We start from the raw sequence: 15,116 nt of genomic DNA on the forward strand, positions 1-15,116 counted from the left end.
TCAGTGTAATTAGACAGGATTCTTTTTCCTCTTTATTTTATTTTCATAATCATTGCAGTATAAATTCCTCACCTTTTTTGGACGTGATGGATTTTATATTCCCAAAGGAACAAATGATCATCCCCATCTCTCATTTAATTGGACAAGTAGCCTTGTAAATAGATAGGCTATACTTTACCTATGACCATAGCACAGCCATGCTGAAACCACAAACCACAATTAATACACCTTTGTGTATTAATGCTTTAATTACTTCAAAGGCTGATGGTGCATAGCACACTGACTGTTTATATTGTGTTGAAACTACTATCCCTTTCTAGGCACATTACCAAATACTATCAGAACATTTGATCCCTTGTTTGGGTCCGCATATAATTAAATTGACCAAGTAGTCGTTCCTGTCAGTTAATTGCTGTTGTAGTCCTTTGTAGCTCAGCATAGCGCTTGTAACGCCAGGGTTGTGGGTTTGGTTCTCGGGACCATCCACATGTAAAATGTCTGCACACATGACTCTAATTTGCTTTGGATAAAAGTGTCTGCTAAATAGCATATGATATATTATTGTATATTACGCTTGCATCAAGGTTAACACCAAAATGCTCCTTTCTGGATATGTTCATTTATTTATTTTATTCAACCTTTATTTTGTAAGATTGGTGTCACGCCAAGGTGGGTAAACAGAGCAGGTAACAGTGGTGATAGACAGAGCAGGTAACAGTGGTGTTAGAGCAGGTAACAGTGGTGCTAGGCAGAACAGGTAACAGTGGTGCTAGGCAGAGCAGGTAACAGTGGTGCTAGGCAGAGCAGGTAACAGTGGTGCTAGGCAGAGCAGGTAACAGTGGGTAGACCGAGCAGGTAACAGGTTGAGCAGGTGAGGAAGGAAGATGGCGGACTGAACGAAGTTATGTGGAGCACCTCAAGGTAAAAACATAATATTCAATATCGGTAAGTTAGACTAAAATATTAGCACTTCACAATCTAGTGGGTGATAACCTTCAATCTGGATAATAACAAAACAAATCTTAAGACATTTATCGACAAATATTACGAAAACAAGCAACAGTCAAACATGACAGAGTAAGACAGGGGAACCGAGAGTTGAAGGCAAGCCTCGAGATGAGTGATGAAAAAGCTGCGACATTGGAGAAGGAAACAAACAAGCTAAAAAGGGACAGTCAACAAGATTGAAACGAAGTGAATGAAATTAAAAAGGAGTACACCGTTCTGAGAGAAGCCTTACTGGACATACAAACTAGAACCATGAGAGAGAATCTGGTACTTACAGATATCCAGGAGAAAGAAGGGGAAGTTCCTGAATCTGTTAGAGTTCCTCCTTACAGCGCTTCAAATCCCACGCGAAGCTATCGACAAAATCCAATTTGAACGTGTACACCGCTTCGGACAAAGGTATGAACGCCAAATCGTTGCCAAATTTGCTTAATTTAAAGATAAAAGAATGGTTAAAAGCCTGGGTAAAAGACTTGCTGGGAACGAAATTGGCATGAATGATCAGTTTCCGAAGGAAATTGCAGAACGGCGTAAAGTTCTGTATCCAATTTTCAAAGAAAATAGATTAAAAGGGAAACGAGTAGCTCTCGTCGTTGATAACCAGTTGTTCAGAGACACAGACTACTCCATGGTTATTTTTTAAATGACAAAGTTCTCATAGATGAGGAAAATAATGAAACACAATTCTAGCCCGGTTATGGATTGTGACAATACAATAAAAAAAAATTAGCTTTTGTATATATCTTCACATATAACTAATTGGAACACACAAGCACAAATTCAACATGGTGAAGATAAAAACTAAGTAAACAGAAGGCACAGTATGTGTGGATGGTGGGTGTGTTTATCTTTTTATTTTATTTTATTTGTTATGTTTTGGAAAGTTGAGTGAGTGAGTAATGAAATGGTTGCATATCCCAGAACCAATGTATTGCTGTGAGCGGGGGTATGAGAGGGCTTTCAATGTTGTTCAGATGATGGATATACTTTTATAATGAATTATACGTCTTATTTATTTATTTATTGTCCTATCATGGTGGAACAGTTTAAAAAATAAATTATACATTTAATTTATTTATTGTCCTATCATGGGGATCTACATTTTTAAAATAAATTATATCTAATTATTTATTTATGATCCTAATTTAATGGTACGGTCAACAACCCTATACCATAGACACCCACCTGAATGACCCAGATACTAAGGAGAAGTCCCTAACTGTTTTATGGGCCTGCTGTAAGCGGTCTCTATGCAGCCAAAATGTGGTCAGAGACCAAGAGCAGCACTGCCCCCTCAAGATTCTGAGCCCGCTTGGCAGGGTTGGTCCTGCAAAGCCCCCTAAAGGGAGAGCATACTGTACAAGGAAATTCTCAAAGTTGCTAATGAGAACCTTGATGACCTTGTACCTAGACGGTGGGGGTGCCCCCACCCAGGCAGTGGCAGTGCTGGCAACACTAGCTGCAGTAACCCATGGGGAGGGGGTCACACTCGGACATTCAGAGAGGGGGTATATTATTGTGATCCTGGTGGCACAAAATCAAAAGTCTGACTGCATGGAGATGCTTGGGAATATGGTCAATACGGGTGACCGTATTGTGGGTGTTTCAGGGAAAGGGTGTACATTTGACCTCCATCATCTAGGATGTGACAATGGTTAATAAAATCTCTCCATTTCTGCCCATTTTTTGTGTGGTCTTGCAGGCCTTCTAATGCAGCTGCAACTGTAAATGCATTTGTAAATCAAGACCTTTCTTGAGTTGGGCTCTGGGATGGAGCAACTGTTGACAATGTGAGCTTATGGTTGTGTGGGGGGAAAGTGTTGAGTGCGTGTGGATGTATGTGTGTATCCCACAACTGCTGCGAAGGAGTAAAAGATGTTAGGGACAATAGAGGGTGATCCACAGCTATATATAATACAAATCGAGGTGAGGGCGATGGAAATGGAAATGCATTTGGCAATTGATTTACTTCAATTCGGTAAATGGAACTGTGTGCTCTTTTCGAAGGATGGATCCCAGTCTCTCCGGGGCCATGGGATCCGGGGGGCGGGGGTGGTCTGCCGGGCATTGGGATGACAACCCAACTAGGGATGAGGAAGGCTTTTAGCGGGTGGAATAGTAGGGACCAATTGGAGGTTTACTTAGTAGCAATGCAAATATCATGGTACAGCTATATAGACACTCAATCATCATGTTACTTTTTAATGGTACGTTTACAAACATATATTTTCATAAATAGAATTTAAAGTTGTGTCTCGTTATGGTAAGTGGTGAAATAAGTATAGCCAGTTACAGTTGTAATGGCCTAGCAGATAATAAGAAAAGACGATCAGTATTTACCTGGTTAAAAGAGAAGGAATATAATATCTATTGTTTACAGGAAACCCATTCAACAATTTTGGATGAAGTTTTGTGGAAAAAGAACTGGGGGGGGGGGTGAAATATATTTCTCCCATGGGCAAAGAAATTCAAAAGAGGTGATGGTTTTAATTAACAGTAATTTTTATCCAAATGTGCAAATTGTCCAAACAGATTATCAAGGTAGATGGATTATTTTAAATATGTTATTGGACAATAAACAGATTGTCTTATTAGATAGATGGCTTATTAACCTATCAGTCCGAATAATGATGATCCAAGCTTCTTTGAAAATATATATAAGAATTTATCAACTCTACAAGCAACACTAGGCTCTATTATTATGGTGGGAGATTTTAATTCGGTCTTAAATACTTCTATGGACCGGAAAGGAAATCACAGTACAAACTATCACCCTCAGGCACTTAAGGAAATCATGAATGTCATGGATATATTGGAATTAGTGGATATATGGAGACTTAAATACCCTGACCTAGTGAGATATACATGGCGGAGGCTTAATCAAGCTAGTCGTCTTGACTACTTTCTTATGCCATTCTCTCTGGTACCAAAAGTTTAAAAAGTGTTGATAGGGGACAGAATGCGGTCGGATCATCACATAATTGGCATAGATATTACTCTTACAGAATTTCCACGTGGGCGAGGATATTGGAAATGTAATCAAAGCCTACTAAATGATAAATTGTTTAGAACTAGGACAGAAGAATTTATAACTGACTTTTTCAGACATAACATAGGTACAGCAGATCCCCTTATTGTAGGCACTTAAGTGTGCCTTTAGAGGCCATGTAATTCAGTACTCATCTATAAAACAAAAGCAATTTAGATCAAAAGAGTCCATATTAACAAAGGAAATTGAAGGACTAACAGTACAGTTAGATAGCAATAAAAACGGTACAATAGAGGCACAGAATAAGTTAGAGGAAAAACTAAAAGAAATGGAGGAACTTATTCAAGAAAGATCCAGTGTAATATATTATAAAAATAAAGCGAACTGGATGGAATATGGGGGAAAATGCACCACATTCTTTTTCAATCGTCAATATAGAAATGCTACCAATTTTTTTTAAATTAAAACTTGTTACAAATGATGGAGTCACGCATGATTCACCAAATGATATTTTGAAAGCGTAAGTACTTTAAGAATATGTTTTCGTTTCAGGCTCCTCCATCTCCACTAACTGAAACTAATTGTATGGATTTTTTTCCTAATAATAATGTAAAATTAACATCTGTACAGAAAGACTCATGTGAAGGCCAAATTACAGAGGAGGAACTGCTTGACGCAACTGGGGCCTTTAAGGATGGGAAAACTCCAGGGCTGGATGGCATAGCAGTGGAAGTATACAAAACCTTTTTTGATATACTCAAAGGACCATTATTAGCATGTTTTAACCACGCCTATATAAATGGTAGATTATCAGACACGCAACAAGAAGGTCTGATATCATTATTACTGAAACAGGACCGAAATGGTATATATAAAGATCCAGTCCATTTAAAAAATTGGAGACCTCTTACACTTCAGTGTTGTGATGCAAAAATCATAGCAAAATGCTTGGCGCATAGAATTAAAAAAGTATTGTCAGATATTATTCATCCTAATCAGACAGGTTTTTTACATGGACGATACATTGGAGATAATATAAGACAAGTATTGGAAACAATACAATACTATGAAATATCGGGGACACCAGGCCTGGTTTTCATAGCTGATTTTGAAAAGGCTTTTGATAAAGTACGACTGGAGTTTATATATAAATGCCTAGAATATTTAAATTTTGGGGAATCTCTTATAAAATGGGTTGAAGTTATGTATAGTAACCCGAGGTGTAAAATAGTAAATAATGGCTACATCTCAGAAAGTTTAAAACTATCTAGAGGAGTAAAACAAGGTTGTCCACTATCGGCATATTTATTTATTATTGCCATCGAAATGTTAGCTGTTAAGATTAGACCAAACAATAACATTAAGGGATTAGAAATCCGTGGCTTAAAAACTAAGGTGTCATTGTACGCCGATGATTCATGTTTTCTTTTAAAACCACAATTAGAGTCTCTCCACGGCCTCATAGAGGATCTAGATATTTTTGCTATCCTCTCTGGATTAAAACCAAATTATGATAAGTGTATTGGATCACTAAAAAATGCAAATTTTACATTACCATGTAGTTTACCAATTAAATGGTCTAACGGAGATGTGGACATACTCGGTATACAAATCCCAAAAGAAAGAAATGATCTCACTCCAATACATTTTTATAGAAAGTTAGCAAAAATAGATAAGATCTTGCTACCATGGAAAGGAAAATACCTGTCTATTTGTGGAAAAATCACCCTGATTAACTCTTTAGTCATATCATAGTTTACCTATTTGCTTATGGTTTTGCCTACACCTAGTGACCTGCTTTTTAAATTATATGAACAAAAAAGATTCAATTTTACTTGGAACGGCAAGCCAGATAAAATTAAAAGGGCCTATTTATATAACGAATATGAATTTGGAGAGCAGAAATTATTCAATATTAAAGCATTAGACCTCTACTTAAAGGCATCAGTCATACCAAAGTTGTACTTAAATCCAAACTGGTTTTCTAGTAAAATAGGATGAGACATTTGTACCAATGTTCAAGAAGGGCCTTTTTCCCTTTATTCAGATTACACCTGCCCACTTTCGGTTGTTTGAAAAGGAAATAATCTCCAAAATATCTTTAATTTTTTTAAACAAGCCTTAGAAAGTTGGTTGCAATTTCAGTTTAATCCACCTGAAAAGACAGAACAAATAATACAACAAATATTGTGGTTAAATTCAAATATAGTAATTGATAAAAAACTGTATTTTTCATTGACATTTTTAAAAAAGGTATAATTTTAGTGAATGATATTTATAAATAGGACTGGTGGAGTGATGTCACACATGCAGCTAACACAGACATATGGAAATGTCTGCTCTACCCAAAATTACAACCAATTAATTGCAGCATTACCACAAAAAATGGAAGAGGCAAGTAGAAGGGGGAAAAAGTAAGGAACTTGTATGTTGGTCCTGTATTAAAGAACATAAATGGTTAAAGAAAAGTGTGATAAATATAAACATATACCAATTTCATTTAAGGACCAAAAAACTGACAGCTGTGCCATATAAATTGCAAAATAGTTGGGAAGAGATTTTCGATGTACCCATTCCATGGCACATGGTTTATGAATTGATACGCAAAACAACTCCGGATTCAGAACTTCTAATTGTTTTATTTAAATTACTATACAAAATTCTTGCAACTAATAGAATGTTATATGGGGGATAAAATCTTCCCAGCTCTGCAGATTCTGCTGTGCGGAGGCAGAGTCATTAGATCATTTATTTTGGTATTGTCCAAATGTAACTAATTTTTGGTCACAGGTCCAGGAATGGCTGAAGAATTGCAATATTTGCCTAGAACTAAAAGCCATAGTCAATCAATCAATAATATTATTATTATTTTTGCAAAAATGTTTATTTTTAATTTACAATCTGTAGAAGCTATGAGAATAGAAAGGTTCAATTGTTTTGTGAAGCATCACAGCACAGTTGAAAAATATATGGCAAATAGAAATCCGAAATGGATGATGTTGAGAGATAGATGGGAGGGGTTGAATGGAGCTGAAGGGTGGGACTAATAACAAGATAACAATGTAAAACATACAGGGTCTGTAAAATGTATATAGGTTCAGAACTTTTGTGAAATAGCACAGTTACAAATAGAAATGAAACTGGATGGACATCAGAAAAAGAAGAAGGACTAAAAATAAACAAAAAATAACTATTGTAAAATAGACTGTCTGTAAAATGTGTATAAGATGAATAAATTGAAGGTAAAAGCCGAAGTGTTTATTAGTTTACTCCAATTGGGGGATCGGTGATAGGGTTTGCGGGGAATAATAATAAAGGTATATTCTTTAAAAAGGTATGTATGTCTATATAGGTATGTGTATGTATATATGTGTATATGTATGTATGCATGCGTGTATGGATATATATATATATTTACCAAAAACGTATATGGGGGATTGGAAATGATGCAGACAATTACATTGATGGAAGCAATATTCTTTCCGCAATATTAAGCTGATCCACCACTAAAAAAAATAATAATAAAAAAATAAAAAAAATTGGTGTCACGCCCCCAGGTATGTTTTGTTGACACTGGGTGGCATTGGCGACCATCTTACAAAATTAAAGTTGAATAAAATAAATAAATTAACACATCCAGGAAGGAGAAGTTTGGCATTAACCTTGATGCAAGACTAAACAGCACACAATTGACAGGAACAACTATTGGGTCATGCTAATGTATTTATTTATTTATTTATTTATTTTTTCATAGCACACTGATTGTGATAGCTGATGGTACATGGCACACTGATTGTGATAGCTGATGGTACATGGCACACTGATTGTGATAGCTGATGGTACATGGCACACTGATTGTGATAGCTGATGGTACATGGCACACTGATTGTGATAGCTGATGGTACATGGCACACTGATTGTGATAGCTGATGGTACATGGCACACTGATTGTGATAGCTGATGGTACATGGCACACTGATTGTGATAGCTGATGGTACATGGCACACTGATTGTGATAGCTGATGGTACATGGCACACTGATTGTGATAGCTGATGGTACATGGCACACTGATTGTGATAGCTGATGGTACATGGCACACTGATTGTGATAGCTGATGGTACATGGCACACTGATTGTGATAGCTGATGGTACATGGCACACTGATTGTGATAGCTGATGGTACATGGCACACTGATTGTGATAGCTGATGGTGCATGGCACACTGACTGTGATAGCTGATGGTGCATGGCACACTGACTGTGATAGCTGATGGTACATGGCACACTGACTGTGGTAGCCCAATGAAAGCCTATTGTAGAGTAAGTGTGCAGTAACATACCAGCAATAGTTTACATGCAAATGCAATGCATTATGATGCAGTTATTATGCATTACAAGACTTGTCATGATTATGAATCCCTTACAATGTTTTCTAATAATATCACAAAGATCCCGACTAAATACCAGCCATTTTGAGTCAGTTGAAATGTTGATACATAGAGAGACAAAGCATAAGCCTTAACCTCAAGCTTGCAGGGATAATGTTTTATGGTAAGTGTTGCCATAAGGGTCAATACAACAGACCGCACACATTCCCTTGTAAATGAAAAAGGGGTTACTTCAGTAACAAAAAATTCAACTGTTTATAGTACTATCCCTCTCTAGGCCACTACCTAATACCATCAGAACATCCCATCCCTTGTTTGGGTCCGCATATAAGGGAATTGACCCAGGAGTCGTTCCTGTCAGCCATGTGCTGTTTACTTTTGCATCAAGGTGATGCCAAGCTGCTCCTTCCTGTATGTGTTTATTTATTTATTTTATTCAACCTTTATTTCGTCAAACGGGTGCCACGCCCTCCAGGGGCCAAATCTGTGATGACCTGATATCTAAATATTTTTAAGGACACCAAAAGTATGTGGACACCTGCTTGTCAAACATCTCATTCCAAAATCATTGGCATTAATATGGAGTTGGTCCCCCCTTTGCTGCTATAACAGCCTCCACTCTTCTGGCAAGGCTTTCCAGTAGATGTTAGAACATTGCTGTGGGGATTTGTTTCCATTCAGCCACAAGAGCATTAGTGAGGTTTGATTTGATCAGCTCCTTGGTCTTACTGATGTTGAGGGAGAGGTTGTCCTGGCACCACACTGCTGTCTCTGACGACCTCCCTGTAAACTGACTAATTTCTGTCGGTGATCCAGCCTACCACCATCGTGTTGTCAGCAAACTTCATGGTGTTGGAGTCGTGCGCGGCCATGCAGTTGTGGGTGAACAAGGAGTACAGGACTAAGCACACACCCCTGAGTGGACCCCGTGTTGAGGGTCAACGTGGTAGAGGTTTTATTGCCTACCCTCACCACCTGGGCACAACCTGTCAGGAAGTCCAGGATCCAGTTGCAGAGGGAGGGGTTCAGTCCCAGGGTCCCTAGCTTGGTGATGAGCTTGGAGGAGACTATGGTGTTGAATGCTGAGCTGTAGTCTATGAACAGCATTCTAACATACTGTAGTTATTTCCCCTCTTGTCCAGATGGGAAAGGGCAATGTGAAGTGCAATTGAGATTGTCTTCTCTGGATCTGTTGGGGCGGTATGCGAATTAGCTTGGGTATATGGTATTTGGAATGATGGTGTTGCACAGGATGTTGGTGGCACCTTAATTGGGGAGAACGGGCTGGTGGTAATGACTGGAGCGGAATTAGTGGAATGGTTTAAAATACATCAAACAGGTCTCCAGGTGTTTGAAACCATTCTATTTGCTCCGTTCCAGACATTATTATAAGCCGTTCTCCCCTCAGCAGCCTCCTGTGTGGTGTTGTGTGTCATGACCAGCCTTTCAAAGAGCTACACAGTGATAGTCATTTAGGTTACCTTTGAGTTCTTGGGAATAGGGACAATGGTGGTCAGTATGAAACATGTTGGGATTACAGACTGGGAGAAGGAGAGATTGAAAATATATGTGAAGACACCTGCCAGCTGGCCTGCGCATGTTTTGAGAACGCACCCTGGTATTTCGTCTGGCCAGGCGGCCTTGTGATTCTTAACCTGTTTAAAGTTTTGCTCACATCGGCCATGGAGAGCAAGATCACACAGTCATCCGGAAAAACAGAAGCTTTCACGCAAGGCACATTGTTATATTCCTCGGAGAGAACATAAAAGGCATTTACCTTGTTTGGGAGAAATGAAAAGGTGTCTGTAATATAATAAGCGTGTCAAAAACGAATGTAGACATTAGTTATGCATTTATATAGCTTCCAAAATCGTATATATTTTTTTACAATGGAGGAGTGCCAAGATGGCTGTGCATTGGCTTCAATACCACGCCCCCTGTAAATCATCCAGGGTTTATAACACGCTTAAAAAAAAAAATCTACAAATAAATACATTTTAAAAAGCTTCGAGTCTTGCCGGAAATTCCCACGAAGAAGCAGAAGAAGAAGAACTGGCCTGTGCCCTGTCTTCCGTTCGTGCGACAGCAGGTGGCGGCAGTGCGAGTCAACCCAAGCTCCTCCCCCGTGCTCGTGCGCTCTTTCCTCCTCACTTCCTCTCTCGAAATCGCGCCTGTGAATGGGGCTGGCGGTCTACAGCCCCGAAAGAAAACACTATGTAAAAGTATAAAAATTACACAGAACGCAAACTGTTGATTTTTCTAATTATTAGTTCCGTCAGTCCACGCGTCGGGGGCAACGCTTGCATTTTGGAAGAGAGCGAATGGTCAGTGAAGGCACAGATTAATCCCGTGCAAGGTAGGAGACCTCACATTGTTCCGATGGTACCGCAATCAGCTTCGGGTGAAGATAATAGAAGATTTCCTATAAGTATTTAGCAAATAGTATGTCTGTAGCCTATACAGACCGAGCGACTGTGTGAATTTTCAACAGAAGAACGTTATGATTATTGCATAGTAAAAAGGGGGTGCTTGATGCACACTCCATGTTGTTCAAAAGTTAAGTTACTTAATGTGTGGACGCAACATGTTTCTGTCATCTGTCAGTGGAGACAGAGGTGTGTATTCGCCTGTAAAGTACTGTTTAAAATATATATGTGACCAAAATCCAGCACTACATCCTTCATGCAACTCTACCATTTCACTCTATTTCACTCTACTCTGTTGCAGATGTGTATGATTAACCCAGTCAGTTACTTAATCCTTTTATATCTTGAATTTCTGATATGAGGAATGTATTAAATGTGTATGAAGCACATATGTATAGTTTGTATGTTTCTCTCATTGAAAGAACACAGTTTGATGTTCATGTATGATGGGACTGTTGCTGACATAGGTTTAGGCCTAATGATTAAATCATTGGCTAGTCAGACCATTACTACTGTTCCAACTGGCTTTGTGTGTGTAGGGGGGCATTTTCCTCTAGCACTCTAATTGGTGCCATCTGTGTTCTCTTTTAACATGGCTTCAGAATATAGCAATACATTTAACATCTCCTTCATTACTCTGGACAAGGGCAGCCACGGTTACGTCCTGGATGGACGGATTCATTATAAATTTCAGCTAAACTCCCCACCTGGGGAAAACAGTAAAGGCCTGCTGGATCATTGCCTGTTTCCCTGAGTTTAAGATCCCCTTATTTTTCCACTTTCACTCTTCCCTCTCTCTCCCTGCCCCCCTCTTCCCCCTCTCTCTTTCACTCTCTCTCTCTCTCTCTCTCTCTCTGTCAGTAAGTAGCAGACAGATACCATGCAGATAAGTGATGGCCCCAGTTACTTCCCCGTCTTTGTGGCCAATGGTAACCACCGGTCGCCAGGATTCGTCCCCGGCAGGGTCGTACCCGTCCACTCCCCACCTCCAACCAAGGCCCCACCCCCTCCCCCCCTGAAGCCCATTGGCCCACCTCCTGAGCGCCGGGCGACCTTTAGCCTATCAGAGAATGGCCACCGCCTAGAGCGTGGTCAGAGTCTGAGGAAGAGGAGGAATACCTTAATATGCTTCGGTGTCTCCCTGGGGGCCTTCTTTCTCTCGATCATCCTCATCCTCAGCCTCAGCAGTGGAGACGTGTTGGATGGTGAGTGTGTATGTGTCTGTGAGTATGAGGATGTTATGAGTTGATAATACTGACCTGACTAAGTTACTTATGCCCATTGCTCCACAGGAATGAGACTGAACTATAGTCAATGACCTATCATATCCTGTTTTGCTGTCTTAGAGCTACTCTAAGTGCTGTGTCAGTGATGTTGTCTTTGATTGGTCATGTCTGTGTGTACAGGGAACTGTCCAGACCACAGCACCTCCCTGAGCAGCTGGAACCCAGGTCACAACCCAGAGAAGGCCATGGTCGTTCGGAGGGGAGATCTGTTTAGATTAGACTTTTCTGCCACCTTATACTCCCTAACCATCCAATCAGGAGGTAGGCTAGGTTCTCTCTGGTCTGAATGCTGTTTCTGGCTAGCTTAGAAGTACAGCGCATTTGGAAAGTATTCAGACCCCTTCACTTTTTCCATATTTTGTTACGTTACAGCTTTATTCTAAAATGGATTAAATCGTTTTTTTTTCACTTATCAATCTACACACAATACCCCATAATGACAAAGCAAAAACAGGTTTTTAGAATTTTTAGCAAAAAACTAAAATATCACATTTACGGAAGTATTCAGACCCTTTACTCAGTACTTTGTTGAAGTACCTTTGGCAGCGATTAAAGCGTTGAGTCTTCTTGGTTAGGACGCTACAAGCTTGGCGTCGTTGCACAGCTATTTTCAGGTCTCCAGTGATGTTCGATCGAGTTCAAGTCAGGGCTCTGGCTGGGCCACTCGAGGACATTTAGACCGAAGCCACTCATGCGTTGTTTTGGCTTTGTGCTTAGGGTTGTTGTCCTGTTGGAAGGTGAACCTTTGCCCCAGTCTGAGGTCCTGAGCGCTCTGGAGCAGGTTTTCATCAAGGATCTCTCTACTTTGCTCCATTCATCTTTCCCTCGATACTGACTAGTCTCGCAGTCCCTGCTGCTGAAAAACATCCCCACAGAATGATGCTGCCACCACCATGCTTCACCGTAGGGATGGTGCCAGGTTTCCTCCAGAGTTGAATCTTCGTTTCATCAGACCAGGGAATCTTGTTTCTCATGGTCTGAGAGTCTTTAAGTGCCTTTTGGCAAACAAAAAGGGCTGTCATGTGCCTTTTACTGAGGAGTGGCTTCTGTCTGGCCACTCTACCATAAAGGCCTGATTGGTGGAGTGCTGCAGAGATGGTTGTCCTTCTGGAAGCTTCTCCCATCTCCACAGAGGACCTCTGGAGCTCTGTCAGAGTGACCATTGTGTTATTGGTCACCTCTCTGACCAAGGCCCTTCTCCCCTGATTGTTCAGTTTGGCTGGGTGGCCAGCTCTAGCTCTAAGAGTCTTGTTGGTTCCAAACTTTTTCCATTTAAGAATGATGGAGGCCACTGTGTTCTTGGGGACCTTCAATGCTGCAGACATTTTTGCTACCCTTCCCCAGAACTGTGCTTCGATACAATCCTGTCTCGGAGCTCTACGGACAATTCCTTCGACCTCATGGCTTTGTTTTTGCTCTGACATGCACTGTCGATTGTGGGACCTTATATAGACCGGTGTGTGCCTTTCCAAATCATGTCCAATCAATTGAATCTACCACAGGTGAACTAAAATCAAGTTGTAGAAACATCTCAAGGATGATCAATGGAATAAGGATGCACCTGTGCTCAATTTCGAGCCTCATAGCAAAGGGTCTGAGTACTTGTGTAAATAAAGTATCTGTTTTTTGTTTTTAATACATTTTCAAACATTTCTCAACCTCTTCGCTTTGTCATTATAGTTTGTTATTTACAATTTTCTCATTTACAATTTCTATCTTCTCTCATCTCTGCAACTCCCCACCGGGCTCATGAGGCGAAGGTCGAGTCATGCGTCCTCAGAAACATGACCCTCCAAACTGCGCTTCCTAACACCCGCCCGCTTAACCTAGAAGCCAGCTGCACCAATGTGTCAGAGGAAACACCGTTCGTTCACCTGATGACTGAGGTCAGCCTGCAGGCGCCCGGCCTGCCACAAGGAGTCGCTAGAGCGCGATGAGAGAAGTAAAGCCCCCCCCTGGTAAACCCTCCCCTAACCCGGATGGCGCTGGGCGCCGCCCTATGGGACTCACGTAAACAGCCGGATGTGATACAGCCTGGGATCAAACCCAGGTCTGTAGTGATGCTTCTAGCACTTCAATGCAGTGCCGTAGACCACTGCGCCACCCGGGAGGGTAACAAAATGTGGAAAAATGTAAGGGGTCTGAATACTTTCCGAATGCAGTGTAAATAGTCACAGCATGCAATATTTGGCACTGGGTTCCGAGATGAAGTTGAGGAATAAAGAACACAGCCTCTGCTGAACGGATTGTTTTCATGTTTTGTCATTTATATTTGTCTCCTCGCAGGCCGAGTGGTCTTTGCAGACAATGCTGAGGGCTCCAAAAACATCACTCTCAGAACGCGCCATGTGCTGATTGAAGACGGGGGTTCGCTGCACATCGGTGCCCCCAAATGCCGCTACCGCTCCCAGGCCACAATCGCCCTGCTGGGCCGTTCAGACGAAAAGGCAGTCCCGGAAGTACCGGAACTGGGCCGGAAGTTCATCGGGGTGCGTGGTGGTGCAACCCTGGAGATTCACGGGATAGAAAAGCTGTCGTGGACCCTCCTGACCCGCAGCATCTCCTCCTCAGGCCTAGCCACGGGGGGCTATGCCTTCCAGCGCAACTTTAGCCGTGGCATCAACCTGCGTGTGGTGGACCAGGACACGGCCGGTGTGCTGTTCAGCGAGCGCTACGACACGCACGAGTCACCCAACGACAGCCGGCGGCTCACGCAGCTGCTCCGGTCGCTGCCTGCAAGGCGCATCGTCATGCTGGCCGTGGGAGACTCGGCTGTCAAGAGCCTGCTGGACGAGACCAAGAGAACCATCCAGAGCCTGCTTGGTAGTACATACGTCCATGACCTCAAATACAGGTAACAATACAATTGAATACAAAATCAATATAACCTAATGAATTTGGTGAAGAATAGGTAGACATTGGCTTGAGATGGAGTCGTAGGTGATGCAAGAGAGTCATCTCATTTGAGAGCATCACAGTGTGTAGCGCGTAGTGCTTTCCATCTGAAGCTGCGTCATTG

General features: G+C 41.2%; 1 protein-coding gene across 3 annotated transcripts in view; it reads left to right on the forward strand.

Annotated features, from left to right (window-relative positions):
- Positions 1 to 10,515: 10,515 nt before the first annotated feature.
- cemip2 (cell migration inducing hyaluronidase 2) overlaps positions 10,516 to 15,116 on the forward strand; it is a 69,336-nt gene continuing 64,735 nt past the window's right edge. Inside the window, exons 1-4 of one of the 3 annotated variants that reach the window (XM_014160651.3) lie at positions 10,516 to 10,741; positions 11,677 to 12,016; positions 12,218 to 12,358; positions 14,384 to 14,951. In XM_014160651.3, coding sequence (XP_014016126.3) covers positions 11,692 to 12,016; positions 12,218 to 12,358; positions 14,384 to 14,951 — 1,034 coding nt within the window. In that variant the 5' untranslated portion in view covers positions 10,516 to 10,741; positions 11,677 to 11,691. Of the gene's footprint in view, positions 10,742 to 10,819; positions 11,001 to 11,672; positions 12,017 to 12,217; positions 12,359 to 14,383; positions 14,952 to 15,116 lie in introns of those variants that run through there. The other 2 variants (XM_014160649.3, XM_014160650.3) reach the window with 2 other exon arrangements.

This window comes from Salmo salar, chromosome 20 (assembly GCF_965601325.2).
Source record: "Salmo salar chromosome 20, fSalSal1, whole genome shotgun sequence".
Classification (NCBI taxonomy): domain Eukaryota; kingdom Metazoa; phylum Chordata; class Actinopteri; order Salmoniformes; family Salmonidae; genus Salmo; species Salmo salar.